The sequence below is a fragment of the Amblyomma americanum genome, chromosome 11, assembly GCF_052857255.1.
Source record: "Amblyomma americanum isolate KBUSLIRL-KWMA chromosome 11, ASM5285725v1, whole genome shotgun sequence".
In the NCBI taxonomy this organism is placed as follows: Eukaryota; Metazoa; Arthropoda; class Arachnida; order Ixodida; family Ixodidae; genus Amblyomma; species Amblyomma americanum.
Genome location: NC_135507.1, coordinates 43,229,973 through 43,257,941, shown reverse-complemented (window position 1 = coordinate 43,257,941; position 27,969 = coordinate 43,229,973). Strand labels below are relative to the sequence as shown.

At 46.8% G+C, this 27,969-nt stretch overlaps 1 protein-coding gene across 2 annotated transcripts; it reads right to left on the bottom strand.

Annotated features, from left to right (window-relative positions):
- Positions 1-1,538: 1,538 nt before the first annotated feature.
- LOC144109899 (thimet oligopeptidase-like) lies at positions 1,539-27,969 on the bottom strand. Of its 2 annotated transcripts, none has more exons than XM_077642662.1 (16): positions 27,407-27,969; positions 25,753-25,892; positions 24,854-24,969; positions 24,063-24,232; positions 22,756-22,886; positions 21,315-21,369; positions 19,703-19,867; positions 18,501-18,662; positions 14,044-14,109; positions 12,713-12,817; positions 11,309-11,416; positions 10,809-10,882; positions 7,284-7,515; positions 6,197-6,328; positions 2,455-2,571; positions 1,539-1,904 (listed from the first exon to the last, which is right to left on the bottom strand). In XM_077642662.1, the coding sequence occupies exons 1-16, from the start codon at positions 27,785-27,787 to the stop codon at positions 1,815-1,817; spliced, it is 2,244 nt and encodes a 747-aa protein (XP_077498788.1). In that variant the 5' UTR covers positions 27,788-27,969; the 3' UTR covers positions 1,539-1,814. The 2 variants fall into 2 exon arrangements, with proteins under 2 accessions (XP_077498788.1, XP_077498789.1); XM_077642663.1 differs by having other exon boundaries at positions 22,756-22,868.

The window sequence follows — 27,969 nt, the reverse complement described above, 5'->3', positions numbered from 1 at the left end:
TTAACGGAACAGTACGATCAAACGTGCCGTTACGCCCATAATACGTGTATTTGCGCTGGAGTGCATGGATGCTATGTGACTACACTGTAATTTCGTCTACTCCGCCTTTGGGAATAGCCTTCAGCACGCTATAGACGTTTCTACCTGTTTTTCCTCCATTTCACACCCCGTATGTTCCAACTGACATCTAGGCTAATTTGTAATATTTGTCTCTACTCCTGACCTGCCGCTATTCAAACCCATCACTACCGCACCCCCCCCCCCCTTCCAGCCTACTGGTATGCCTAGCTGGCGTCACTCAACAGAACAATCAGCTAGGCCTGGCCCTCAAAGCCACCGACCTGCGCACGCGCAGGTGACCCGTGAGGGCACCAGATGGCGCCAGGTATACCAATCACCGCTTGCTCACCGGCGGTGGGCGGGCTCCCGGTATTCCGGTAACGGTGACATGGTATACGATATGCTAAAGGTGTCAAATGGCTAAAAATGAGGAACCTCCCTTAAATGTACACTGAGGAAAGTCATTATTAGTGAGAAAATTGGATTTAAATATGGAACCTTTTTTTATCCCTGCCACTCCAGTCAAACTCGCTATGTCAACACTGAAACAGCTCCGTGATCACCAACGGTGGTGTAGGCCTGCCTCCGGGCAAAAGAGCTGTTGACGTCAATGCAGTTTTCTCAAGGGAGTAATACAGGCACTAAATTTTTGGCTCCGCGTTTTCTTAGTAATGATGCGCAAGATGTTGGTACATATGGATCACCATGGAGCATTCGCTACGGCAGCTAAATTTCTAACCGAATTTCTTCTCCCATGCTGTTTCGGTTTCAACAGCTTAACAATGTCTATACGATGTCAAAGTTGAGGGTAGATAACGTGAGGCATGACGAAAAACTGCGATATTCTGACACTCGGAAAGGAAGAGAGCGTGAAGGTACGGGTGAGCGAGCAAGAGGCGAGGTGGGGAAGGTTCTATTGCCCTAATGACTAATAGAGCCTATGGTGCCTATTGGTCGGCACCTGCGAGCCTCTCCATCTTACTCTTCCCTACTGTCAAGGGCGTGACGTGCTAGAAATAATGAATCATCAGAGTGACAAACTTCTGAGTGACACTGCTTCAGATGCCATGGAAATACTGGGCCCTGTAGGCACACAAGATTTACAGTGGGCACTTGATTGCGAACAGAAGCACACGAAGACCTATCTCATCTAGCAGCTGCGAGTGTAAGCAAGACTTCAAAGGCAAGACCCAAACATACATGCCGCCAATGTCAAGGCAAAATGACATACGCGAAGGCCCATCATTGCATGCCACCAGAGCAGAAAAAGGGCAGGTTCAACGGCAGACACCATAATACTCACCGAGGCAATTGAGATGCAATGACTTAGGCACGAATATTCAACACTGCGTGCTGTCAAAGCAGAGGAAAGAAGGCATCAGAGGCAACTGAATGCCGAAGGTGCCCAGTCATGTTATGAGTCTTTATATATACGTGTACATTGTAATCATTGTAAAAATGGTGCAGACACTGCGACAAAAGGTATATAGCCTTTTATTACAGCACAATTGCATAAAAAAATGGGTCTTCAGACACAAAGTCACCCCTGAGGCACGTGTGGCACATGTCAAAAGACTCGACACAGCATGGCACATGGAAAGAACAGCAGCTTGAGCTCTCCCCTCTCTTCAAGCACAGTGGTACCTCAAGGAGCTACAAGAAAGACTAAAGGCCACTTTCTGTTGCCCTTGCAAAGAAAAATTAATATAGCACGACGTGACTTTGCTACTGAGTCAAGATGGCAGCGAGGTACATCAGCTTGGAGGTGCTAGACCCTTGCTCCTCAGGAAAGCGTCCATCGTTGGGTCTCTACCCAGGAAGTTCCTTAGGAGTTCTTCAGCATCCTAAAGAGACAGGCAATAACACCACTGCTTGTCACAGAGCTTGAGAAAAGTCGTGGCTGTAAATGAAAATTTGCACACCCGCCAAACTGCAAATTTTAGGTGCAGACTTGATTCCAAACAAATCACGAGACACTCAACTGTAAAGAAATGCCGTTGTGCTTAAGCAGTAAAATGGCTGTTGGCAGCAGGTTTTTGCTAACCCCGCGAGTGCTGAATCTTCCCTATTCTCATTCCCATTCAAAGTACAACTGCAAGGCATAAAAAGCATTTGGCAGCAATGCCATCCATGCACTACAACATAAGACATCATTATAAACCAGCATGCAAATAGCTTTTATTATTGTTGTGACAAAGCGATACAAGGTAACATTAACATAAATAATGTCTAAATATAATCAAATCGGGGGATATTACTGCACATGAAATGTGTTTTCCCCAAGCAGTTTTGTATTTGGGGGGGGGGGGGGGGGGGGGCAGGTTCTCTAACCTCCAACTTGATGCCTGCACTTCTCTTGACCCAGCCACGAAAACGCACACGCCATTTTCTCACCTTTGTCGAGCCAGGCTCAAGGATTTGCCTTCGGTAGTCCATGCCCGTCTTGGGGTTCAGGATGCCCTCCTTCTTGAAGCGTGTGTCGAAGAGGTCCATGCTGAACACTTCGCTCCACTGTTGCCATGGCGGGGCCACCAATCAGAGCACAGAAGCCAGAGGCAGAAGCACAGGGAGAGATACCAGTTCATACCAGTTAACCCTTGCTTTGCACCCCTCATCTATTCTCTAAAATGTCTGATTAAAGAGCCATACTTATGGCCATTGATATGGTTCTTAAATGCCCCACTCTGCTTGAAACTTTCAGAGCATTCTTCCTTCAACAGCACTGAGTGTATTTACTGAGTATATTTGCTATGCTCAGACACAACCTAAGTCAGACACAACAAAGCCATTGTTGCCAATGCTGCCTTCTTATGTTCAATACCACTACAGCTCCCCCTACAGGACAAACATCCAATAATATTGCTCCGTGACGGATCCGAGAACCAATAGAAACCATGCCTCATCGCTAAGGGTTTCGCAGTCTGACATTACAGATTGTACCAATTTCTTGTGGTCGGGCTTCCCGCTGAATGCTGTGGGCTGTGCTCGGATGAACCCTAGTTATGCTCATTTCAGACAGAATTACATGCTGTTATGCGAGTTACATTAGCAAGTTTGAGGTAAAAGTTGTTGACAATGTTGGCTTGAATGGAATACACGCTGAAGAGTGCATTTTGTTATATTTAGACTGCAAGTCATATATGATTAGCAAGCAGGGTTGAACCAAAGCATTTTTTTTTTTTTGCTCTGCCGGCAGATGGCCGCATGGGCATTAAATGAGCATTTTGATACCATTTTTGAAAAAAAAAAAAAAAAAAGAGTCCGTTAAGAGGTTAAGTGCTCATTTCATCAACATACTTTCTGCCCTATTTTTACTGCTTAAATTTTTTTCTAAATATTGTACTCTGCGTACTGACCCCCCCCCCCCCCCCCCCATTTTTCACAGATTTTTGGCAAAATGTCTGCTCATTATGCAAGTAAATACAGTAGCCGACAGGTAATTCGGACTTAAAGGATATTTCGGACTTCGATGAGGCACCGTCAGTCACCACATAGAAGCGGATACATGTTCGCGACGGACATTTCGAACTTTAAGCGTCTGAAAGTTTGATTTTTCAGACTAATTTCAGTTGCCTGCAGGCCGAAATCGGCTCTTTTCGGCTTTTTGCTAATGCAAAAGGTGCCATCTTGGATTGGGTTGGATTTACTCAGCAGTTGGATTGGCTTGGCATACTTTCGGTACCTCATTTTTGACAGTAGATGTCCCTGCGATTTCTGCCACTTTGAGGTGGCACTCGGATTGTCATCGCCGTCAACTTGCTTTTGTCGCCAACGCTGTCGTGGGCAGTTATCGCTTGTCTCATACGTTGAAAATTGGTAAATTGATTTTTGGGGAAAAGAAATGGCATAGTATCTGTCTCGCATCTCGGCTGACACCTGAACCACGCCATAAGGGAAGAGGGAGGAGGGAGTGAAGGGAGAAAGAGGTGCCGTAGTGGAGGACTCCGTAATAATTTAGACCGCCTTACAACACACAGCACACGGGCACCTTTGCGTTTCGCCTCCATCAGAATGCGGCTGCCACGGTCGTGTTCGAACCCGAGTACTTTGGATTAGTAGCTGAGCGCCCTAACCACTGAGCCATTGCAGTGGGTAAAGTTCACCATTCTTCGTTTCGTCACTTGGGTTTCTCCGACCGCGTCGACCGAGTGGCGCTCCGTCTTCACGAAGTTGCACCCGTTCACCGTTTTGTGGTTGCGTCTGGCGGTTCCACCGCTTTGAACAAAAAAACCTTGTCCTTGCGTGTTTGACAAACGGTGTGGTGCACATTGTGGACAACATGGCCCCGCCGGTGCCGCCAGGTCCGTCATAGAAGCGTGGGAAGTATTCAACTGCACACCAATGACCTTGCTGTCTAGCGTGTACAATGAAAACACAACTTTGGCACAAATACAGGTGCAAATTATCGCCAGCAAGAGAAATTTTCCGCAATGTAAAATTAGTGACTTTTTTAAGCCCATTTCATCTCAATAAAGTTATTTTTTGCACTTCACGGATTTTTCGGACTGTTCAATTATTCGGACCATTTTTCGGGTCCCTTCGAGTCTGAAAAATCGGTCGGCGACTGCATAGCACAATATTTTACTGCTTTTATGTTGTCTTACCACACATTTTTATTTTAACAGAACACCAGTCTGCAGCAAGCAATAAACCACAAAGAAAGTTTTTAAGCTAAAGTATTTGCCCATACCTCGCACAGATAGTTTGCATCTGTACAACAACACTCCAAGCGACAATAGCGTTTGTACACTGTTCAGGGTATGACAATCCCTTGGTTCCCCTTGTGAACGGAAGCACATATTTTCGACAGGGGCAAAAAGTTCCCTTTCACAGAAGTGCTTTTTCTCTAAATACTGTATAATCGTATAACTGCCTGTAAGGGCGCACCCTGTTTTCCCTAAGGAAACATTAAAAAAAAATAAATACCTGTGCAAGGGCTGCATCTGAGCTTTTGCACAACCCATACGAGATTAGCCTTCAAATCGCAAGCGCCATGGCTTCCACGATCAGCTCCTGCTGCGAGCAACGGCGTGCTTGATCGCGGAGGCCGCGCACGCGCAGAGGAGCTTCCAGGTGCCGCCCATGAATGGTGCCCAACGCCACGGCTCATCATCATCATCATCAACTTTTGTAGCGATAGCTATATTACGCTAGCATTTCAAGCCTTCAGGGTGGCACACCTCGAGCTGCGTGGCCGCCCTTGAGCTCCGTGGCAGCACCGTGGCTGGTCGTGTAGTTGGTCACGTGGTGCGGAGCAGCCGCCGGAGGCTCCGCAACACGCGACCTGACCGTAATGCATTTTAGGATCGAGGAAGCCTGAGCTCTGATGCCACTGCAGTCGAAATAAAGAGAGAATGACTGACCTGGCTTGACTCAGACAATAGTGCACTACCCTCCGTAACAAGGAACAACTCCCAAAATTGTGGGATACACTGGTATCCCCCCCATCCCCCGCGCCAGCGGGGATCGTGACTTCCACGTGCACGCTGGCCACCAGGAATGTGGAGAGAAGGCACCCCTGCGACTCTGCTCATTTCCGCCCCAGCACTGACGTGACGTCACGGCAGCGCACCGCCTTCTGTGGAGAGGGTAGCATGCCTAAGCTTGTCAGCAACGACTTGCTGCTAGGAAGGCAATGACCAAGGGGATAAAAGGGGGAACTCGCAGCGGGAAACGGACTCTCGCCGCCGGACCTGACCTGAGTGCCCCGAGGAACCCTTTTGCTGCCCGCCGGACCCCCGAACCCAATGCCAATCGACGTCAACGACTTGGTGAGCTACTGAACATCTATCTTACAGATAGAACATTCTTCCGCAGTGTGCTTTGCCTTGCGTTAGGATGATAAACTATTTCCTAGCGTGCCCTGCCGTTGCCTATTTCGTCCGGAACTGCCGTGGCTGCGACTCTGCGCCACGGGTTGGGGAAACGTGTTGCGTACTTGAATAACGCCTGCGTGTACCTGGCACGGAAGTTCGCCTTACCGGCCGGCTGGACGCAGAGTACCCCATAAAATGCGTCTCAGAAAACACAGTCCCAGCTTCCATACTGCACAGTGCCATGGCATCCGCCAGTCCTGAGAACTCCACAAACAGTGATCGACACATAGGATAAGAATAAACGGCTCAGCCGTACGTACATGGTAGCCATAGTAGCGTGCGTCGTATCCGCCCATCAGATGGCTGAAGTTGGCGGCAAAGTTGGTCCCGTCCTGGGGCTTGTAGCCCAGCAGCCGCTCCTGAATGTCGCGGTACAGTTTGCCTGTTTCCGCCTGTCACAAAAAGGAGACACAAGGCAACACTTTTAATTTTGCAACACCAAAAGACTCTGACAGCATGTTGTGAGCAAATGGTTCAACGTGTACAACATACAATACCTACGTCGCAGAAGGTGCAGTGTTGAATTGAATTCAACTCCATTACGTACAACTAATCCTTTATGACCCAGTCATTCCAAATAGAATCACCACGTTTAGTAGCCAGTAGACTTCACCACAGGAAAAAATTTCTATTGTTCTCACAGTAAATTCAAGGCTTTGCCATCCACAAGCGCCAGCCACCTTTCATCACTTTACAAACGCTGCTATCTAGCATTCTGCCTCCATTGAAATGCGACTGCCGTGGCCAGGAGCGAATCCACACCTCATCTTTCAGGTCAGCAGCTGAGCACCAGAACCATTGAACCACCACAGTGGCTTTGAAACAAGAATGCAATCAGCATATGTAATTTTTACCCAGAAAAGAAGAATCAATTGCAGCTCGTCCCACATGGTGAGCTGTCAGATACCGATCCCAATTCCCGATTCATTCCAAATTTATTTGATCCCAATTCATCTGATGACAAAGTAGTAGCCATCGCAACAACAAGCAAAAACACAACATGAAAGTCATGAACCCGTAACGATGTCGGCCTCAAAATCAAGATCGAAAATTGCATCAGCGGTGCTGAAGAGGTAATGCGGCGGTGCCAGAAAAGTGATCTGAAGGTCTATCGCATCAGACTTCCAGTTTGATAAAACAGAAGTCCTGTAGAACCAATCTTCCGACAAAGTGAGCTAATCAAAGACATCTCCTTCAAAAGTCTATCTCGATGTAAGTTGGCCTAGCTATATGCAGAAACCAAGCAGAGACTTCCTGTAGCTCAAGAGTTTGAGAAAAAAGCGGAAGTTGTGCCTTCAAGGAACTGGTCTCTAACCACCACAGAGAGCACAGTATCAGACCACACACCTCCGGTCTGACGTGCAGCTCCAGGTCAAACATGGCCAGGGTGATCTGGCGCAGGTTAAACTGCGCCACGTTGGCAAGCCGCGAGGCAATCAGAAGGTCAGCCAGGTCCTGAGGCAGTGGCTCCCCCGTTGCGTGGTGCTTGGACATGCGGCGCAGCCCCTCCAGGTCCCAGCACCAGTTCTCTAGCATTTGGGACGGGCACTCGATGAAGTCCCGCTCCACCGTCGTACCCCTGCAGCAAACAGTTCAATTCCGTTACTACTAAGTTGCAGTAATGCACTGCTTTGCTAACAAGGTCTGCAAAGACAGTATATATGCTAGCAAACGTGCCAACTTGTGACTGGATGGATGGATGAATGGATGGATACGGCTGAACCCTTTAAATCGGGTGGTGGCTCAAGCCACCTAGCCATGACTTAAGAAATTTTACTCTTCTCTTGATTTTAGCCACCAATCAGATAACCTTCGCTTGGTTACTTCTACCCGCTTAAAATCTACTTTCCCTTCACTGTCCTTAAACCCCAATGCCTTGGATAAATCAGCCCCGCTGCTTTCCACTGTAGGGTGAAGCCCTTTACAGAAAAGTATCAAGTGTTCAGCCGTTTCCTCCTCCTCTCCGCACGCAACGCACAACGTGTCTATCTCGTGGTACCTGACTCTATATGTCTTAGTCCGCAAAACTCCCGTCCTGGCCTCCAACAACAAAGAGCTTCCCCTACAATTATCATAGATATTTTCTTTGGCAATTTCCTGCTTAAAAATCCTGTATGTTCCCAGTGCTGATTTCGTCAGCATTCCTGTTTTCCACAGAGCCCTCTCTGTTTCTTTAATCTTTTTCTTAACTGATAATTGCTGATTTGCCCCTCTACTGCTGTCCAGGTATTTGCTTGTCAATTATCTAGTTCACTTTCTCCATTTCGTACCAACACTCCTTAAATACAGGTATCTGAAAACTTTCCTGGATGGATGGATGGATGGATGGATACGGCTGAACCCTTTAAATCGGGCGGTGGCTCAAGCCGCCTAGCCATGTCTTGTGAAATTTTACTCCTGTCTTGCTTTTAGCCACCAATCAGATAACCTTCGCTTGGTTACTTCTAACCTCTTAAAATCCTAGCGATAACATGCAGCGCCATCTCTTGACATCCATAGTTACTTAAGTCTTATTAACAACTACTGACATATATATGATGCAAGCTCAATGAAAGTCCTATTGAAAACACTGAAGGATACAATGAGCCACATCACTGCTGGTGTTTCACAAAGCACAGTTGTGGGCTGGGTGGTTTTCCACCATGAGCCGAGGCTACAAAGCACAAGCCAGCATGCACGAAAGCTTCGTAGCAAGTGAACACAAAGCAGCTATCCCTTCCTTTTCGTCATCTCACAGAAGTGCAAACATGTTTTCTGGATGGCTCAAGTGAAAACATTTCCTGTACATACTGGTACCAAACTGGACATCCCACAAACACGAGGTCAGCAGCTTGCCCATTATGCATCATGCTAGTGAAGGGGAAAACCACAGAATTATTTAATTATTTTATTCATAAAATACTGTTGGCCTTGATCTTAGGCCGCCTCAGAAAGGGGTGGGCAGTACGATATAGACATGAACGAGAAAAATGTCAGAAAAAGGCCTTATAAGAATTAAACTTCACTGGAAATGGTTACAGATAAACTTTTGATGATGTAGCGAATAAGGAAACATTTCGCGATCCACACAAGTTACGCACACTACTTCAGCAATAAGCAAACGAAATAAGCAAAAAAATAAGATGACATCAATAACAAAATATGGAAGGAGGCACTAGTACCACATTCACACTGATACAATGAAAAGACCAAGGACACTCGACTGCTTGAGCACAATTGCTACATTTTAAGCATGTTGAAGAAAAACAGCTCTACCAAGTAACTTGAATAACTTGAAACTGACTGCTAAAAGGACAGCAAAACAATCCTTTATTTAAGTACGCCATCTCGAGCGGTGCAGAGGGGGCCAGTTTCAACCTAAATTCACTATCTGTCGCCTGCTGCGAGAACGACAGCTACCTGGGAGTGAATATGGCAGGCAGCCACTTGACAGCTGCTCACCACCGTGGACACCCTCGTAGGCAAAATAACCACAGATGAAAGCCGCCGAGCTAAGCACCACTGAAGGGCATCACTGTAAACTAGTGAGGCCTAAGGAACCGGGCGCATTTGGCTGACAATGCAAGCACACCTAAGTCTCGCACATGGGAATTCCCGCCCAATATGCTGCAACACATTATCATCATCATAGTTAATATTAAGTTGTAGATGAATTGCTTGTGCAGTTCTCATTTAGAAGCTGCAATCCCACTAAAACCCTGTCATAACTCATCATCATGGTTGTCATCACCAGTACTGCTCCGCCAGCATGTGTAGTTAATGTACAGCAAAACCTTATAGACGTCAGGTCACAAGGACTGCGAAAAAAGGTCTAAGTGGGCCTTCGAATTAACTGAACACAGCAACAAAAAAATGAGACAAGTAAAAAATGACACTGCAGGAATGCGCTGCCTTCATCGGATGCACTTCGCAGGTGCTGGTAACCCAACCCGCAAACCACGGCATACCGCACAGAGAAATGGTGCAAGCAGGCCTGGCAAGCAGTCAGCCTGTTACAGGCATGGAGGGAGAACGGTGGAGTCATGGGACACGTGCTGTCACTGCCATGGGTGCGAGACATTTAGATGCCAGAGCGTTCAGTCTACTCAAGTCTTGATGAACCGCTGAGAGCATGTGACACAGGAACTGGCATTCTCTGCTGCACTGCAGTGAAACACATTTCCCCCTCTACATGTGCAGGCTTTGCCAGTCTGGAGCCGGTTTTTGTGCTTTGAATACTGGGGCTAGGGCACTATGCCTATCAAGCATCGGCGTCACTCTGCGGCAACGCCTCACGGCTCCAAAGAGCCGTCGCTTCAAGTTTGTGGTGAATTCGGGATTCCCACATAGCACACCAATCATCGAATTAAACGGGCTGGCACAGGCCACCAGTTCGAATGCTCCAGTAAAATTTACAGCACGAATTGCGAGACCGCAGAAATCCTTTGAATTATCCGGGGCTTCGAATTTAACAGAGTTCACATTATTGAGGTTTTACTGCACTCACGTGGCGACCAAAACCTAGGCTGGCACCAAAGTGCATTTCTCGCACATTTCAGGCACATATTTCTGACCGCATCCACAACCACGACAAAAGCTCTTAAAGACAGGTGGGGAACGAAGCTATCAACATTACTTATGACAATGGTTGCCGGCCCTGCACAAGTCTATGCAAAATGTAGGTGAAGCAAGAAGACTCAAACTCCAGCCCTCAATCTGCCCCAATCTTCATTCTATACAATTCCAAGCTCTGCAAATCAGAAGAAATTTTCTCCACCACTACAAATTAAGTCAAACAGCCTCCATTTGTGATGCACACGCTAGTCTATGCCTCTGCTGTAGTTTGGCAGCATCAGCAGCTGTAGAAATAAAAAAAAAATAGGCAGCACTCACTCGAATATGGCCAGGTTTGCCCGACTGCAGATGTGGTGCATGGTGTGGCCAAACTCATGGAAGAACGTCTCCACCTGGTGATGGTAACAATGTCTGGAGTGCGATACATGATTGTATTTCTTTTCCTTTTAGCGTTCCCACTTCCAATCTCACATACACTCTGTGCTACATTACGGTATCAAAAATCGTTCGATTTGATGCAGGAGAGACCAATTACAAACTACTTTTAACTTGGAAGCAACACCAATATGCCCGAGCCCCACTGAAAACATCCAAGTGCCCACTATTTCACCTGCTACCATCACAATCAACGTCTATCATATATATGCAAAGTTCTGTTTCCCATTACTGCCTTTCTTCAGTATCCTATGTCAGTGGTCCTTAATATGGGCTACTTTTCGCGCTCTTGGATTTCCACATGCATTTCAAGTCCTGAACCACAGTTCTAGCAAACACTGCAGTGGTCTGTTAAAAAAAACAATAAAAGCACATAAACCCACATCAGAGTGAGTCAGTAGCGAGGGCTTGTCTGCTGTGGGCTTGGGGAAGTTGCAGAGGACAGCGACGACTCCAACCTGCCACGAGCCGTCCCGCTTGCGGCAGCAAGGCTGCGAGGAATGTGCAGCGCAAGTAAATTTAGAACACACGCGCCTTGACCTTTGGGCACAACTGCTGAGGGGACACGCAGGTCAACCGCAGAGGCACACACCCTGACTGTACTCACTGCACATATTGCAGAAATGACTGGAAGTCACGAATAATGTCAACCGAGACTTGTTTAGAAGACGACTCTGCAACATAACTCACTGAAAGCAGTCTAGAAAATGGTACTGCCAGGTTGCCAGGAGAAACTTTTTCATTTTAAGTTGGGCTTCAGGTTTTGTGTGCTGCCACATTGCACAATTTATTCAACCAATGCACGCACTGCAATCTCAAGACCAAGACAAAGGAAGGGTGCGAAAAAATGGACACACCTATGCATCTGCTTTTCTGCTGGCTGTCACAAGCGAACACTGCTCAAGAAATAGGAGCCTGGATAACTGCCAAGGTAACTGCCAAGGGCAGTTGTGAGCGTGAAGTTCTTTACTGTGGCTACTGCACGAATTAAGAGTACTTCTCAGGGGATAACTCAGTTCCAGTTTTCCAAGAGAGGCCTAGCTGTGTTACACATTTGATGCCAAAGCTGCGCCGCTCTCAGGAGAAACAGTACAATGCATTAAGTCAGCACGGTATCAGTTTGATCGCAGTACTTAAAAGCATCCCCAACGATGCCACTGACAACAAGCATCTCTAGTCGCACTGCAAACTTAGCCTCATACGCATTGAGGAAATAGTGGCACAGCGTTAGGATCGAGGGCATTCACTGTCGTGACAGCGTGCCCAATGCTCTCCACAAATGAAACCAAGCCTGGTCCTCACAAATGATGAGGCACTGGAGCAATAGAGGTCAATGACTAACTGCTATGAATACCTGTTCACAAAAGAAAAAAAAAGGGAACAAGAAGCTGACGAACTATGGCGCTATGGCGAGTAACGCATAAACACAGTGTCCTCTTGCATCGTGCTGTGGTGCCTCATCCTCTTCCAACCAGCTGCATTGTAGCAGCTAAACCCTTATAGCAACGTCTAAGCTAGGCCTCCTTATTCCCTCTCCCCTTTGCTGCATGGCACTGCATCTGCCTTCATACTGCACCTCTACAGCACAGTGCTTCCCTCTTACCTTAACCACTGCACCCTGCTACACCTATTAATCCCCAACCCCTTTCCTACCTCCCTCCCGTGTCTCGCTACTAAGGCAGGATAGCCTCAAATTTCATTCCATCCACAAAACCTCCAAACAATACCCACTCCGAGAATCTTTAAAAGGAGGGCTACCCTCCACGTTGTGCCTGTCCTTTGCTCACCTGCAGTGTAATGTTGCAGAAGTGGCTGTACTTCCCCTCGCGTGGGAACAGGTCCATGATGAAGTAGCCCAGCAGTTCCTTCGTCTCACTGTCGGTCACCTTGAACTGAAACATCGGAGAAAAAAAAAATAATAAAGCCAGTTCAGGTAACTACAAAGACCAGGTGTAAGCATGAAATGGTTCCCTATCAGCAGCTTACAACCATTTGGAGTTTCACACACACACACACAAAAAAAAGGGCCCTTGCTGAGTCACTGTACCCACCATGCTCCCGATGTCAGTGTTACACACTCATATATCGGCAAAGAAATGACCCACAGATTCATGAAACAAAATAAGGTTAAGCTTTGTGCATCACCAGCCACAAGTTTGTATTAACGTGAACAGTTTCTCAACCGTGGCCTAACAAGGAACACACCCTTTGTATAAGACATTTCACCACTGCATCACGCATTTTACGGTTGAACACCGGGCACTAATATATGGCATCAAGCCACCATTTTTTTTACGTAGCCCAACGTTCTTGTTTCGTTTTCTCTAAAAGCCAGAAAAGGAACAATGCCACAGTTTCAGCTTTCTGTCCCAAACAGAAGATGGTACAGTCTGCTCGAATATAATACAGAACGTCCAAAAGCAAGTGACTAACAATTAGACCCCAGACTCTGTAGTCATTTGTCAGTGTCAACCCTGTGGCTCCTTCGCTAATGTGACCATTTCAGGCACGACTCCAAGCCAATGCTGTTTTTTCCAATCTTGCCAAGCTCACAGCACACATGCACACTTCCTGCTGAGGACCACGACATCCATGGGTGCTCACCACTGCACCAATGCAAACAGAGTATAGCGGCAACTTTGATCCGACATGCACCGTCACTACCGTTTCCAATGACAACCTTTTCCAGACAGTACTTTTCTTGGTGTGCTGGCTAAAGCATGCTTTCAGACACTGCTGTCTGAGAACACATAAATAAATAAACACAACAAGCTTCATAGCTTTCACACCGCTCCAAAGAAATGCTGTGGGAAGAATCCCTTTTCCCACAGTTTCCACGCATAAGTGTTTCCGAATTCATTAGAAGTGCATCTGCAACAGCCAATACATGGTGTTTATTGCTGAACTAATTGCGCCTTGGACATTTGCAGCTCCAACTACAGCCACAATTCGGCATCTGCAAACAAAACTGCAGCTAACACCACAGTTTGGCATGTGCTAAAACTCGAAAGATCAAGTATGCCTGACGACACACAACAGAAACTCCACAGGGTTCTCTCAACATTGCACTGAGTGAAACAGTGTGCAATGTAAATAGGAAGCAGCTCAGCTCACTCACCATCTGAGCCTCAGGGTGCCACAGGGCAGGCTTCTCAACCTCTTCAAACTTCAGTCCCAGGAGGAGCTGCAGACAGAGGAAGATGATACGGGGTTTCAATGGGACACTGAGGATACACTGAACATGGCGGGTATCAGTCGATTACAGAATTCTGAAAACAGAGCTTTCATAAGCCGGAAAAGACAACAAAATTGAAGTACATGTATTACCAACTGCGGTGACATCAAGACCAATTTTCGCATGAGCATTCTGTGGGTACGCAACACTTCCGAACAGTGATCACGGAATCCTTTTCAGTCTTGACGTCACAAGTTCAAATCGAGGTACAAAAAAAAATTTTTAATTTGGTAATTTTCTCAGCAAAATAATGTGTCTTTTCCTACTGAGAAAACATCAACATATACGCAAAGAGCCAAATACTGATGAATTTTCACTGAGAACTAAAACTGACTGCAGTATAGTGTCAGTGTCTCTTTCACAGCTTTCGGCTCAAGAGTTCGTGTTCTCAAGTGGGATGGTAATGCACCCCAAGAGTGGAGGTCAAGGCCAGCTAGCAGGTTGTAAATAGATTCAACTAATACACAACATATTAAAACCCAAAAGTAGGTCAAGGTCAGGCTAGCACTTGTAAATCGATTCATCAACTAAAACACAACATCAGGCTACCACTTGTAAATTGATTCATCAACTAATACACAAGATATTAAAACCCAAAAGCAGGTCAAAGTCAGCTAGCACATTGTAAATCAATTCATCAACTAAAACACAACATATCAAACGCCAAAAGTACCCGGTACATTCCTAAATCAGAAATGAGACACACATGATGCAGAACTTTACAATCATTAAAAGGATATTTTTGCCAATTGTTGTTTCAGGGAATACTTTTTTCAGCTAACAATTATACTTGTAGACTATAATGACTTGCATACATGCAATTCTGGGCTGCAAGCAATGAACTGTAGCCATCATTTCAACCTACCAGCACTCACTTCGAACCCTGTACAATCAATTACCAAGCATACTTTGTCTTTTTATACAATACATACTAGTGTAACACCTTTGCTCACTCAGCAGATGCCTAACCAGTAAACTCTGTGTGGGATTTCAATTATACAGCGCAGTACACTTATAACGATACCACATATAACCGTATATCGATTATAACAATAAGTTGACTTAAGAGTATCAACTTATGCATTGAGGCTATGGAAAAAAAAAACCATATATAACGACATGTTCGTGACCGAATATCGGATACAACGATCAGAATTTTGCCTTCTAAACATCGTTTTCCATGCTGAGCGTGACATTCGCGGTGTAAAGCTTCCTTGAACAATGTTGAGATTGGGCGAAAACTTCAGATACGCGAGTTCGCCGTGCCTGCTGCCATTTTTCCTGTGCGCGTCGATTACGAAAGCCACAAAGAGCGAGCATCGCGAGTTGGCATAAGCGCCGCAAGACGGCGCCAGTTGCTCCGCGCATCGGCCACATCGCTTGCGCTACGGAAGGAGCACGGTGGGAAAGAGAGAGGGAAAAAAAAAACGAAGCGGTGGCGCCCCTCGCGCGCCTGTACGAGAACAAGCACGGAAGCAGAGGGGCTGAGGCAGTCAGACCAGTGCTGTCCGCCTGTCGAAGATGGCGCCGACCAAGCGCAAAGCTGCGATGCTGGAGACTAAGCAACAAATTTTGGAGGACTCTCGAAGTGGTCAAGGCCTCCACCATAAGAAACTGCTTCAAGAAGGCGGGCTTTGTGACCAGGACGAAACCCCCCCCCCCCCGACGTGGAGATGCACACGGTGGAAGCTGCGGAGCTCTAGGAGCACGCCGCGAATGCCGACGAAAGAAATGGTACATACATGGTACATACATGGTACATGGAGAAGTTCTTAAGCACAGACAGTGCTGCTATGTTCTGCGAGGAGGTCACCAACGAGGCGATCGCCGAGAATGAGTCGTCACGGCAGAGTGCGGCGTTGTGCGACGGCAGCAGTGACAGCGGCGACGAAATTGACACTGGCCCACCTTCGACAGCGATGACTACGCAAAGTGCGCTGTGCAAGATCGAATCACTCATCGACTTTATGCATGCGAAAGGGTTGCCACCAGTGTACACACAGCAGCTCGATGCAATGCACACTGCAGTAGTGCAGTAGGTGCTTGTTAAACGTGACAAATAAACGCGTTGTTTCTCAAATCGTACGTTCTGCAATTACTGTTCTTCAGCGCAAGTGTAAAACTTGAGTCAGGAGCTACAAAGGCATGTTGGGCAGCCATTTTCATGGCAGTCCAGATATAGCGATGATTGGTTATAACGACCATTTCCTCCGGATTTTTCGATATCGAAAAATTCGGGATTGTAATGTGGTGAAACGTCCGTGTGGTGGAGGGAGCAAGGTGCGATCCTCTCGCATGAGCTCACAGTGTTTGCTAACAGTCGAGCCCGTATATAATGGCCACAGTTATCGTATTTACACGATTGTAAGTCGACCTATTTTTCAAAATTTGAAAATCTGAGGTGGGCGGGGGGGGGTTGACTTAAAATCGAAACCTAAGCATCCCAAAATAAATAAAGGCAAGACAAACGAGATATCAGGCGTGTTACAGCGTGGTTGAATTTTTGCTGCGCGGCTCTGTCGCATCGCTCTTCGTGCTGGCCTTGAGCAGCTGCTGAGTCAAAACGCAGAACCGGCATCCCCACCCCGTGCGAGGCAGCTGATGGTGGCTGTCGATAAGCAGCAAACCCCACGAGTGCACTCCCCACATGTGGCCGCAGATTGCGTCTGCTGATAAGCGGCGGCAGCCCAATAACACATTCACTTTCTACTCTTAACAGGCGTGGTCCAAGTTTTTTGTTTGTTTATTTACTTTCAACCGCACACACGGCGCTCAAGGGAGTGCCGATAGTTGATGGAATGCCGCTGTTCCAATTGCAGCGGCACCCCCACTCTGAAACGCAGCGACGCCGGGGAGTGTCGGTTGCCAACGGAAGAGCTGATGCCGCTCACGCGCAGTTTTTCTTTGGCTCTGACGCATTTGACTACTACCGGACGCATTTCACAAGTTTTTAATGTAGTGCTTCGTCATTCGTAACTTGTGCTCTGGGTCTGGTAAGCGACCGGCGCTTGTTCACAGCTACATTTGAGATGGCTGTCATTCTTTACGCTGAGGAAATGAACAACTACGCGCTGGGCCGCAAGTTCGACATCCGCAATGGGTGATCAGGTGTGGCAGCTGCAGCGAGGCAAAATTTTCATCTGTTTCACGTGATGTCGTGATGTGGCTATTTGTGAAGTGCGGGATTTCGCTGCACGACGATGTTAGAACGACGAGCTGCGGGACAACAGCAGCGATCAAGACGGCAGCGCAAGTGTGGACGAGTAGTCCAGTGACTAATGCATTTTCATTTTGGAATGTGCCCAAGGGTGCTCCCGCATGCGGCAGCCGATAGCAGCTGGCAATGAGCAGAGGCCACAGGATAGTGCTATCGTGTTCTATTATTAAAGGCCAAGGGTAAACGACCTCCAAGTTAGTTTTTTTTTTTTTTCAGAAATGTGAAGTGGGGGTTTCGACTTAATTCAAGTCGACTTACAATCGTGTAAATACGATATATCAAACAAACTCTCACTACACCACATCTACAAGCCGAACACAGGCCGAACACAAAGGCCTGGATAACGTGTGATTTTTTGTTGTTATTCGACAAGCGTACTACCACATTTCAGTTTCATACAGGCAATGGGTTTCATGCACGATTTGCTCACTTAGTGGCTTGTTGAGTTCGACCATGACACAGCGAAAAAAAATTGGAAATGCTGCCCATGTCTGACAACTTTGCGCTGGACGACAAGTTGTGTTCTCCAGCTGTGGTGACAATGCTTTTTTCGCCATCGAATGTCAAGTGCAAGTTCCACACAACCAGACATGGACGTCACTCAAACTCTCAAGATGTCCCATCATCAGTGCATCGTCCAGGATACGTAGACAGCCACTATACAACAAATGCAATCAGCGCGACCATCATGCTCATTATAAGTGGGCTCAACTGTACCTAAAGCTTCTCTATTTTTTAAAGGTAGCGACAACTGCATGCGTGCTGCGGACCCCTCAAAGGAGCAAAAGCACAGATGGTCAACTCGCATTGCCTCGACTCCTAAAGAGAATGCAGAAGCCAAGCACTCTGTAGTTTGTGAGTGCTTAGCACTGTGGATGAGCGACACCTGCCACTCAGTGGGAGTTTTCAGTTGTCACTTCCTCACCATATGGTGTCTGCCTGGATACACAATGCTGCTGTGCAAAAGCCTCCTGCCACCTGCCAAATCTTAGTGGGTATGAATAACCTCCATAGCAGTGTGTTCAGGAGGTGAACGTTTGGCATTGGCACTTGGCCCCAGCACATCCTTTGCCTCCCCCCTCTCCTTGTCTCTCTCCACCTCTCAATGAAGCATTCCGCCCACCTCGTAGATGCCGAAGAGGCCCTTCATGACCACGTCCAGGGGGAAGTAGGCACGCAGCTTCTCCTGGTCCACCTTGTAGTGGCGCTCCTCCACCAGGTTCTTGTAGAAGGCCACGTCCCACACGTGCAGCTCCCCGTCAAAGGGCACCCCCTGCCGCTTGCACTGAAAGGAAGGAAGGAAGGGCACCAAGCAAGCGGATGCAGCTCAACTGCAGACCCCTGCAGCTCTCTTGTTCAACTTGCCCGCAACGACCAAGTTCAACAAGACTACAGCCACGACCAGTTGCTTTCGCGAGAGAGCACAAAAGGCTTAAGATGAGAACTAAGCATAGTGTATCCATTTACACCAAAGGTAATGAGTTCAACTGTCATGACTCTACACAGTTCAGTTGTAGTACGCGAAAGGATTATGCCTGCATAGAAATTACAACAGAAGATGATTAAGCTGTCTTCATTTAAAGGGTACAGATACCAAGTTTAAAGTGCGTTTTTGCTTCGGAATGATGCACAAGACATTAGCAAACATGGATCGCCATGTGAAACTTGCTTATGCTTCGTAAATAATTTATAACTGAATTTCTTCTCTGCTTTTTCGGTTTCAGGAGCTGAATGACCATTGTGATGTCACGAGTACATACGAGTTCATGTGCAGCATATAAAAACAATACAATAGCCGTTTGTTCAAACACTATCATTCCGGCTTCAAGAACAGGCAAGCATAACAGCTGGAGCGAATTAAAATGACAAAGCACCAATTATATTGGAGCTTTCATGTTCCTCATGTGATGTCATAACCACCTGTGATGTCATAACTGCCTATGATGTCACAAATGCTATTTGAGTGTTGAAGTAAAACTGCAGAACAGAAGAAATTCAATTACAAATTATTTATCGAGCATAGGCAAATTTCACATGGTGGTCCATGTTTGCTAATGTCTTGTGCATCAATTCAAAGCAAGAACACACTAATGAAATTATGGTGTCTCCACCGTTTAAACAATTAGCATCGAGAGAGATAATCGTGTGACTGTCGAGCCAAATTAGGCCATGTGAAAGTCGCTGATGGCCATTTAACAGCAACTGAATCTGCCCACCTAAAACTGGGTGTAAGGTAGATTTGGTTCATCCCTCAAGTGGCTACGTGAGAAAAGGAAAGCAGACATGCTCGCTAGCACCAAGAAAAAATGCGCAGCCAAGACATACCTCCTCTTCCTTCAGCTCGAGCAGCACTTTCTTCTCCTTGGCCCAAAGCGGCTGCAACTTCTCGGCCAGATCAGTGAGGAAGCGCCGCACATTGGCCGCCGAGCGAGCCATGAGCAGCTCGGTGACAAAGTCCGCGTGAGTTGGGTAGTTCAGGATCTGAGATTTCTGTAGAAGGTAAAAGGAGGGGCAAAAGAGAATTCATAAAATTGAGAAGACAAAAGGTAAAGAGAAAAAAAATCACAGGGACATCTGGTTATCTATGCGTTGGCAAGGCGACAGCATTAGAAGCTGTTATGCATTTCTGACATCATTTCCAGTAAAGTGACATCATTTCCGATCTGCCGACACCACTTCCCTCGAGCCAATGAGAATTATCCGCTTTGATGAAGTCATTTCCCTCGCGGCAAAGGGAATTATCCATTCTGGTGATATCACTTCCCTCGAACCAATGCGAATTATCCGCTATAATGAAGTCATTTCCCTCCAGCCAATGGGAATTATCCATTCTGGTGACATCACCTCTCTCGAGCCAATGAGAATTGTCCGCTCTAACGAAGAAATTTCCCTAGAGCCAATGGGAATTATCCACTCTGGTGGCGTCGCTTCCCTCGAGCCAATGGGCGAATTTTATGACCGACACATTTTTTTAATGCTACTTTTAGAGACTCTTAATGCTACTGCATTAAAACAGAAACAAGGATTCAAGCTGACTTTCCCTCATCAAATGAGAATTCACAAGAGTGAATGCCAAGTCTGTTCACACTGTTCATGCGCACCCATCAAACGTGGAGAACAAAAGACAACAAATCTCACCAAGAACAAAAGATAAAATGCATGCCAGTTGTACAAGGCACGTATTTTAAGCTACACTACTGCTGCAGCAGCCCTGAAGAAGATTCTACCAAAGTTACAAACTAATATCGACTACTAATATCATCTACTTACATCTACTATATGTCTAGTGAGATTAGGCACCCCTTGCAGAAACTATCTACTGCAAGAGTAGCTCTGTCCGTGGAATTATCAGCAAGCACTCATTGATTCCAGGCTTCACTCACTTCTCTCACCATTCCAAATGCACCACAGGTTATACATTGTCACCAGGGCTTTGAGGTGCTTGCAATGTTCCATACACTCAATGTGCCTCAATTTTTCATATGGCGTTAACTCACGCTCTAATGGCTTAGGTGTGCAACACAACTGGACTGTTCGGCATGCCTTCCCTGCCCTTCTGCTATCACTGTTGCTTCCCCTCTGCGACAATAAATTGTAACAATGTTGTTGCCAGATGTCCCTGCCACAACATGACAGCAGCCGAAACATTGCCACAGCATGGCAAGAAAAGAACAGGGACTTGAAAAAGCACAGGAAAAGGAAATCTACTATATTTCCACGGAATGACTGCACAGCCTTCACACCACACGGAGCAGCTACGTTTGTATAAGACACTCATCAGCCTGTGATCTAACGAATGGGATGGTTTGCCTACCATGTTGAAACAATACAACCAGCATTTATACTACCAACACAAAAACGTGAAATCCTGTGCACAACTGAGAAGTCGCCAAAAATGAACACCTCCATGGTTTGATGCCTTGACACAATCACATACCTTGTGCCTCAGGGAGATGGCCTTCTCGAGCAACGGGATGTTTTCCTTGATGCACCTGACGAGGCAGTGAATGAGACAAGCAATGCTATCAATCAGTGACCGAAAGAAACGAGAAGAGGTGACAAAATCAGAACCTGAAAGAAAAAGCAGGCAATGCGAGCAGCACAATTAATGCACACAAGAGCATGGTAGTTAAAGCGCACTGCAATAAAGTTTAAACAGAGTTAAACATTCTTTCATCCCAATCACAAACAAATGCAAGTGGCATGCATCATTGCAGAGGTTGTACTTTCAAGCTGCGAGCTGAGCCAATAGATATATTGGTATGTTTAAAGGCACTCTGAAAAGAGGTCTAATAAAGTTGCGGTATGCCCGGGATGTTAAAGGAATCCATGAATAGGCATTTTCCAGCAACAATTTTTTTATGTGCTTCGTAGAAGCTATCTGCAGTAAAAATTTGAATGTTTAGCGTCTTTGTAGAAGCTATCGGTAGACAAAATTTGAATTTTAGCGTCTTTGCAGAAGCTATATGGAGTTAAACTTTGAATTTTAGTGTCTTTGCTGCTTTCCCTCTCCTCTCGTCACTTTTTGCACGCTGGAAGGTTGGCGCTTCTCCGCCAGCCGCACCTCCGGGAGCGGAGCTTCCTGACCCACCAGAGCTACGCTGCATATTGGCTGCATCTGTGATAGCTGCTTGACGTCTCAAAAAACCTAACCAATGGCCATCTCTGAACTGGTATACGCGGGAACGGTGCTACGGAGGAGGGTGTGAGCATGAAAAAGTAAAGAATTCGCCAACTTTCGCAAGTGATTGTGAATTCTGTGCAGCGTGTAGAAGTGCATTATTTGGCTCAGGTGTTCATGACATCCCAATGCAGCAATTGAGCGAGTTGATGTGCTCTCCTCGGAAGGTATTTCAGAGCTTCTTTAAAATCAGAAAAAAGGGCTACAGCAAGGAGATACACAAACGCAAAACAAACACTGGAGCTGCACTGATGCATAACATAATTGACTTAATTTGGACACCAACATGGCATGTATCTGCTAGTCATGTAACACAGAGAGCGGGACAACCAATGACCCTTAATGTGAAAGAGTGGATTCCAAAGGAAGCCAAACATGGCACTGAGTGACGGAGATTCAGCTGGGCGCACGAGATCAGGAAGTGGCCGCAGCCCCACAGGGCAAGGATAACAGGAGACTGCAAACTACGTCGCAGACAGTTTTCACGTTTACTAGGGAAGTACATTTTTCCTTATCACCTATCATCCCCTCTGTCCAGTCACCGCTCTTCAATTTCCTTTCTGTATTGTTGTATAAACTGTGTGAACACTATCCTGTCCAGTGTTACTTATTTGCGCACTTACAACAGTCACACACGCACGCACATATGCATGTACATACACATCCAAACATGCATACAAAAACAATGCATGCTTACCTCGCTTCGTAGGCAAAGTTGACCTTTCTGCGGGTCTCAGGGTCAGCGGCCATCTTCATGATAGGCATCACGTGCGGGTGTTTCAAGGTCACCTTGCGCTTACCAGACTCCACCTGGGAAGGGCCACATGACTGCTGGGCATCAGACAACAATAAATGGGCCGCACAGCCCACAAGACTGCTGTGTTTCCACACCCTATCAGCTTGCGGAAGCCAACTGTGTACGCAAAATGCCTGATTCATCATTTTCTAGTTCTTTTGCTGGGCAGAAGCATGGGTATAACATTTTGCAATTAAGAAGAGAAAAGCTACGGTGTTTCCACACAGCCAAACGTTTTGCATTCAAGCTACGCATGCACACATACAACCCTAGGACCAGCACTTTGATTGAGGGAGCCTCCGGCATGCCTCGTCTCCCAGGGCCTACAGTTCCCAAAGTACCAAGAACCTCAGGCTAGACAAAATGGCGGCGCCCTCCCCCAGTGGAGCTTTTCTGCTGCACCAATGTCACTGTACCCTAAATCTTCCTCTTCGTACAGTGTGGCTCAGTGGCTCCCTGGCTGAGACATTCGGCTGGTCAACATAAGCTCACAGGTGTGACCCTAAGATATGGTGCCTGCATTGTGTTGGAGGTGAAATGCAAAAATGCTTGAGTGCTGAGATATTGGTGTGCAGTAAACAGGAAACCAAGTCTTCAATATCAATCTCGAACCTCCCGCTACATCCTGACTAACGGTTCGCCGGCTCTGTCAAATCGGAACTTTTTCGGTTACACCAGGCACACTGCCCACGACAGACTTTCCAGCAGCCTCGGTAAGAAACTCTGAACACCACTTGAACATCTCACTGTGACGGTCTGAAACTTCCAAGGAAGAGCAGCATCACAGAGACCAAAAATATTAGAAGTTAAACAGACTGCACTTCGAGTACTCTGAGGTCACAAAACTTGCTGGGATAAGGTGGCCACACAGGGCACAGGGCAGGGCTACATGGAGATCAATGAAGGGTCTTTCTCATACAGTGGATGTTTTATGGCTGATGGTGACAATGACAAACGTGATCATGATGATGGTGGTATGTTGCATTTAATGTCCTCAAGCTGGGCATGGGTTATGAGAGATGCCATAGTGGAGGGCTCTGCGTTATTTTCAACCCCCCGGGATTCTTTAATGTGCACAGACATCAACTCTGCAACTTTGTGGCCAGCCACTAAGCCATCCCAGTGGGTTGATTATGATGGTCTTTCAACACTGAAAACGTGGCTTCTGTTCTACGGTGACGAAAGCAAAATAAAAAGTGACAACGCACCGTTTCCAGGCTCTTGATGAAGTCCTCAGGTGTGCCCTTCAACTCCTCTTCGGTGAACTCCAGCACCGTGTTCTCCTCGTTGAAGTGCTTGGTGTACTGGACTCCCAGGTCGTTAATCTCGTTCTTCAGTTTCTTCACCTCTTTCTGCACCTCAGCGTCCAGGTGGAGGCCTGCACAGAAATGAATGTGCTCGGACTACCCATTACACAACCACTGCCATTCACAAGTTCGCTGCGATTACGCCCCATAGCTGGTTTGTATACGGGTAATGAGCAATTATGAGCATTTAGCATCACAGGAGCAAGCACTGGCCCCCAAACGCACGTCACGAAACTCCATCGCCTGGCAAGGCACACGTATATCGCATTGATGCAATAATGCAGGAACGCAGACAGAAACTTCTCACGGAACCTGGACAGGTGGCATGTACACTCTAAACACGAATACGCCTATATGGGAGTAAAAAGGGAGTAAACTGTCCTCTAGTACACACCCTTTTATGAAAGGGTGTGCAATATAGGAGTTTACTCCCTTTTCACTCCTTTCTATTTAGAGTGTAGAGGACAGATTACTCCCTTTTTAATCCTTTCTGTTTAGCTGTTCAGAGTGTACCAGCGGTTAACAAAAAAAAAAAAAACTTCGGAGAACAGAGTGACGGACATGGACAGAACAAGGGATAGAGTATGTGAACAACGGTACCAAACAAAACAGAAGTCTTTCATATTTATGCCTCTTTGCATACGCATGACAACAGTTGCGTTTTTTGACACTCCCCCGGTTCTGTGACTCACCGTCTCTCTTGCGGAGCTTGATTAACCGCTCGAGGTAGCGTTTCATTTCCGGTGTAAGAGAGCTGGTGTCTTTCTTTTCAAGTGCAAGCAACTTCTCAAAGATGTCGGGCCGCATCCTGAATGCAAGGATAAAGTGAATATGCCCCATGTGAGGTAGGCTTGTGAACTAAGCCACTTGAACCTGTCAACACAACTAATGAATATCGAAGACAGGTAATAAAACAGTTGCACGGACAGGAGGCAGCTACTCTGTTTAGGCTGTACGACTGCAGTTTCAGAAAAGAACAGTCTAGGTCAACTGCTTCCAAAAAAATTCCCGTCCCTCTACAACGCTGCATCTGCCCAGAACACACAGATCTCAGAACAAACAACAATTTCATACACAAGACCAGATAAGGCCAAGGTTTCACAGTTACTCTCCCAGATTCACTTCATGGATATTGCTTTTCCTAGAAAATACTAGTCAGAGAAACAGAACTGCTCAATTATTACAAGATTCAAACAACAATACAACTGTGTGGAGGCACCGGAGTGGTGGCAAGTTGAATCCACCTAGCACTGTGTTTTTTGATCTCACTTCTTTTAAAACTGTATTGAGCAACCACCTGAATCATCAGTAGGTTAGTCAAAAAGCTAATCTGCTAAGCACGCTTAGGATACTACTGATACAGTGAACTTGAGCATTTCCGTCTTTGCAGACATGTTTACAACTGTCAGCACTTTTTCATAGACAAGTGCAAGAAAACAAGGAAAAAGGATCAATGTACGACTGAGGGCATCGAAAAGTTATTCCATCAATTTTTACGCTTCACTACCGAAACTCCCCAACGGACGAGAATGTACAGGGGCTGCATTATGACAGACTAAACATCTGGGCAAAAAACAAAACATTTACTCACTCAATCTCAACCTCAAACTCGTTGAGCTTAGTAGAGAGCTCAGCGCTGGTGTCTCGAAGCTCCTTTTTGGTTGAAACGTACATCGGCAACTCGAGATAGGAGCTCTCGTTGGTTAGCATGCGCTGAGCCTCTGCAATTTCCTGTAAGTGCAAAGTACAAAATTGTCAACTAATGACACATCAAAGAAGCTGTTGACAAGTTGTATCACGAGAACACACCTACAGTGTCATTTTCATTACAGCTCTGTCAGGCTTTTAACTTTCATGTAGTGGCTCTTAACCAGACAGATTTCAAGCTGTGGATGAAATCACTGGGTCAACTGTAACACACATTCAAAATCCTTAAATTCAATTCTGTGATGCATGGAATAGGGACCCATGGAGTAAGGATGCATGCAGCAGGGACCCATGGAACAGGTGCACCTGAAACAGGTACGCGCAGAACAAGAACCCATGGAACAGGGACGCATGGAACAAAGACCCATGGAACAGGGACCCACAGAACAGAGACACATGGAACAGTGCGCCTGTAGATAGGGATGATAGGGTGGCCATGGCTATGAAAAAGCTGGCTTATTGGAGACAAATGGGAGAGGACTTTGTCCTGCAGTGGACGCTGATGACTCAGCTACAAAACTCTTCCGCACTGATCCAATAGGTTCATGAAACAATCAAGCCCTCCTAGTCATGAAGTCAAAGAGAAAAACTTCAGTTTAAGCAGCGAAAAACTTCGAGGCGTGGAAAAAATGCTTTGTGAACTTCTTTATGTTGGCTATGTTATGTTTACGTCAGCTTGATTACATGCGTCATTAGCTGAACCTCAATTCACGTCTGAAAGAGAATCTGACCGCAACATGCACACTCCTAGTTGCCGGGCATGTCTTTTGTTCCCAGCTAGAAACGCTGGCGGGCTGAACAAATAATTGGTTTTGAGGAAAGAAAAGGTGGGTAAAACAGAGTGTCTAGTGTTCAGTCCAGACGGAACATTTGCTGCTGCTGCTGCAGTTCCGTCCAGTGGTGGTGGTGGTTATGTTGGGTTGGGTTAGGTTGGCTTAGGTTAGGTTGGGTTGGGTTGGGTTAGGTTGGGTTGTTTGGGTTGGGTTACGTTAGGTTGGGTTGTTTGGGTTGGGTTACGTTAGGTTGGGTTGGGATGGGTTAGGTTAAATTCCGTCTGGACGCAACTCTAGCGCAAATTGGAGTTCCGTCTGGACGGAACTCAAGCGCAAATTGGAGTTCCGTCTGGACGGAACTCTAGCGCAAACTGGAGTTCTTGTTTGGGATGGGTTACGTTAGGTTAGGTTGGGTTGGGGTAGGTTAGGTTAGGTTAGGTTGGTTTGCGATGGGTTAGGCTGGGTTGGGTTAGGTTACGTTCCGTCTGGACAGAACTCTAGCGCAAACTGGAGCTCCATCTGGACGGAACTCTAGCCACAGCCGCGGTAAAAATCTCCAAATGGCTCAACCGCGCCGTAAAAGAAGGGATGAACGAGAGAGAACGAAGGGAGAGTAAAGAGTTAATTTCGACTACCTGGCGTTCTTCAACGAGTACTCACATCGCACTGCACACGGTCTTCCTGACCGAGTCGAATTCGCAGACTCATCGCGACGCTGACCACAATGACAATACACACAAGTTCCGTTGAGTGCATATCGCTCACCTTGAGCACCGAGTCGAAAGTGATCTCGTCACCCTGCAGCGCGCCGACCTTGTCGAAGATCTTGCGGCCCTCGTCCATGATCCTGGTCGCCCTGGTGTGCAGTTCTTGGGGCGTCACGTTGAAGTCCCATGCCCTGAGAACTCCCGGGGCCGTTCCGTTCTCAGTGTCCATGTCGAATGGCTGTTGATGCCGGCTTCTAGCTACAGTTACTGCGAGCGGTGACTGGCACAGGTGCCTGCTCGAGGCGACAGAAGGCTGCGGTAAGGCTACTTTGGTTTGGGCTAACCGCGCTCCGGCTCTGAATGCGCCGGTAAGCAAAACGCTCGGCGATGTTTTGCTTCTCGCAAGTCGCAAGGCGGCGAGCGCGGTGACAACGCGCATAAGTGGATTCGCTCCTCGTGACTTGCAATGGCTGTAGATCTCCTATCGAAGGCCAGCGTTAAGCAAATGTGGAAAGACCTCCGGAGATAATACGGCGACCGGTCGGAGATCAATGCCGCTGCGTAAACAGCGTTTGTTCCGAGTTTGTTGTAAACACCGTCAACACCGTGCGCAAACAGCAC

Bases quoted from the DNA above. Each gene is read 5' to 3' on its own strand.
- LOC144109899 (XM_077642662.1), bottom strand. From the start codon at position 27,787: ATGCGCGTTGTCACCGCGCTCGCCGCCTTGCGACTTGCGAGAAGCAAA. The intron at 21,370-22,755 runs GTAAGCATGCAT...CTGCCTCGTCAG, and splicing joins AACTTTGCCTACGAAGCGAG to GTGCATCAAGGAAAACATCC. The intron at 12,818-14,043 runs GTGAGTGAGCTG...CCGATGTTTCAG, and splicing joins GGCACCCTGAGGCTCAGATG to TTCAAGGTGACCGACAGTGA.